Here is a 2,190-nt window from a genome sequence, read left to right as displayed (position 1 = left end):
CTGCGGCCAAGGACCAGGAGGCACACTTCCAGTTCCTGCGGGAAAAGGCACTGATGGAGAAGGAGCTGCAAGAATGGCAGCTGCTGGAGCTGGGGCAGATCAACACCGCGGGGCTTACGAGGAAGTACAAGGCCTTGGCGCTAGCAGCCAAGCAGGCTCATTCTGAGTTCTGTGGCAGCCTCCACAGGGAGAACCAGCAGCTACGCACGGAGCTTCAGCAACTGGGCCAGGAGTATGGCAGGTTGGATGCTGTGAGGAGCCAGCTGGAAAAGCGCCAGCAGCTGGTGAAGGAGCAGCAGTGGTACCTAGAAGCCTTGACCAGAGGGCGGCAGCGGCTGCAGGCACAACGCGAGCGCCATCACCGTGGTCAGCACCCATGCCTCAAGGAACAGAGAGCTTCAAAGACCATGCTGAGCACCAAATCAAGAACAAGTTCAAAGTAACAGCTACTGCAACTGAATTGGAGCACAGAGAAGAAGCTGCAATCCGAAAAGTATCCTTCGTGGAGAATAGAAACACACTTTCAAGAAGGGCAGCCAGGGGTTGTGCTCCTAGCCTGGGACCCACATCCTCCCGTCTGCGTCCCTGGGGCTGTTGTAGATTCCGGAGATTTAGAACAGTTGGGAAACTTTTTAATGGGCTATACCACCCATTTTTATAGCAGCATTTGAAACTCTCAGAGTACCTACTTAGGACATGTGTTTTACCACATTTATTTTTTTGTCTTAGTGTGTACTCTGCCATCCACAAAGTCCAGTGTATAGCTTATATGCTCTATGTATTCTGGGCCGTTTAAAGCAAATAGGAATCTTATTTTAAATCGTAGGGGTTTGTTTGTTTAGAGGCATTGCATGTTTGCATTTGTGAGGGATTGTTTTGTTGAACTGAGGTTTCTGGTCTGGAAGAATAGTCTTATATTGGGGTGATGCCCTGCATGGGGGAAAAAAACATAGCCAGCTTCATGTTTCTCAGAAACTATTGGCAATGAAAACTTCAAGATAACTGTTCAGAATTCTCAGCTTTATTTATATGTAAAATAGGTTCTTTTAAAATAGGATTAAAAGGTGAATTAGCTTTTCAATGCGCCTTATCATCTACTTTTAACATTGCTGGTGAATATATATATACTTTGCCATTAAACAGGGTTGCTAAAAACAAAATTTACCTGTAATTAGTTCTTAATACAGCCCCCTGATTTATAAATGTTATAAAAATACTATACGCCTCAATATTTTGGGATACTATTGCCACCCATTTGAAGTGACAGAACATGCATTCGATGAGGTACAAGAGGCAAATAACTCAAGCATCATGACTCGGGGTCAGGCCACTACATTAGTAGCTAACAGGTGGGTAGTGCATAGAACATGGACACACTGGGCAAGGATGATTTGAGACCCTTATATGATGCTAGCATGATACAAGATCTCACCACACTACTCAGACACACAAAATATATGAATCGTGTCTTTCCAGAATTTTCCATTTGATTTTGGACTGAAACTGAACACAGATAACTGAAAGGTACAAAGGGAAGCCATGGGTAAGGGGATTTGTCACAGTGCCAATCCAGCCCCTCCCCCAACTCCGCCTACTGTTTATAAAGGAGAAGTCCACAGACCTAAGGCTGCTTCAAAGCTTTCCTACACGCCATTTCTTATCTCATAGAGTAAGTATTAATAAGCTCGCCTCGAGCTTCAAGGCTCTGTTTCTTCATGGATCTGTTTCCTTTGTGCCTGAAGCCACTTTTATGTTGGCTAACCAATGGGCAGACTCAATGGACCGGGACAGGTTGTTTCCTGCCTCTAGGGCTGAGAGAGGCAATCTATTCCCTATAGGCCTGGGGAATACAAATATAAGGCCTTGTGCTTCCCCTGGATTCCATGGGCTATCAGTTCAGCCCCACAGGGTAAAATAGTCACAGGAAACATAAAGAACAAGTAGTAAGATTTTATTTACAGGAATGACGGCAATTTGCCAGTCTCTGCCCTGGAAGAATAAAGGTTTTCCCAGTGCCTTCCTGCACCATCAAAATGTACCTGTGTTGACTGTGAATATGTAATCATGCAAGCCAGATGTTAGCGAAAGTATTGGGGCTACAGTGAAGCCACACCTCCAGGCAAACCTCTTGGGAAGTGAAGGTGCCACCTCTATGGCAGTTGGCTATTTAAGGAGCCTGCCACTCTGCTT

At 45.4% G+C, this 2,190-nt stretch overlaps 1 protein-coding gene across 1 annotated transcript in view; it reads left to right on the top strand.

The window, feature by feature from the left end:
* The window catches only part of LOC116096995 (coiled-coil domain-containing protein 121-like), a 1,790-nt gene extending 488 nt beyond the window's left edge, over positions 1–1,302 (top strand). The window contains exon 2 of the mRNA XM_031379411.1: positions 7–1,302. Within this exon, the coding sequence (XP_031235271.1) occupies positions 7–443 (437 nt within the window). The 3' untranslated portion in view covers positions 444–1,302. The remainder of the gene's footprint in view (positions 1–6) is intronic.
* Positions 1,303–2,190: the final 888 nt, after the last annotated feature.

This window comes from Mastomys coucha, unplaced genomic scaffold (assembly GCF_008632895.1).
Source record: "Mastomys coucha isolate ucsf_1 unplaced genomic scaffold, UCSF_Mcou_1 pScaffold1, whole genome shotgun sequence".
Lineage (NCBI taxonomy): Eukaryota > Metazoa > Chordata > Mammalia > Rodentia > Muridae > Mastomys > Mastomys coucha.
This window is presented reverse-complemented; position numbering and strand designations above follow the sequence as displayed.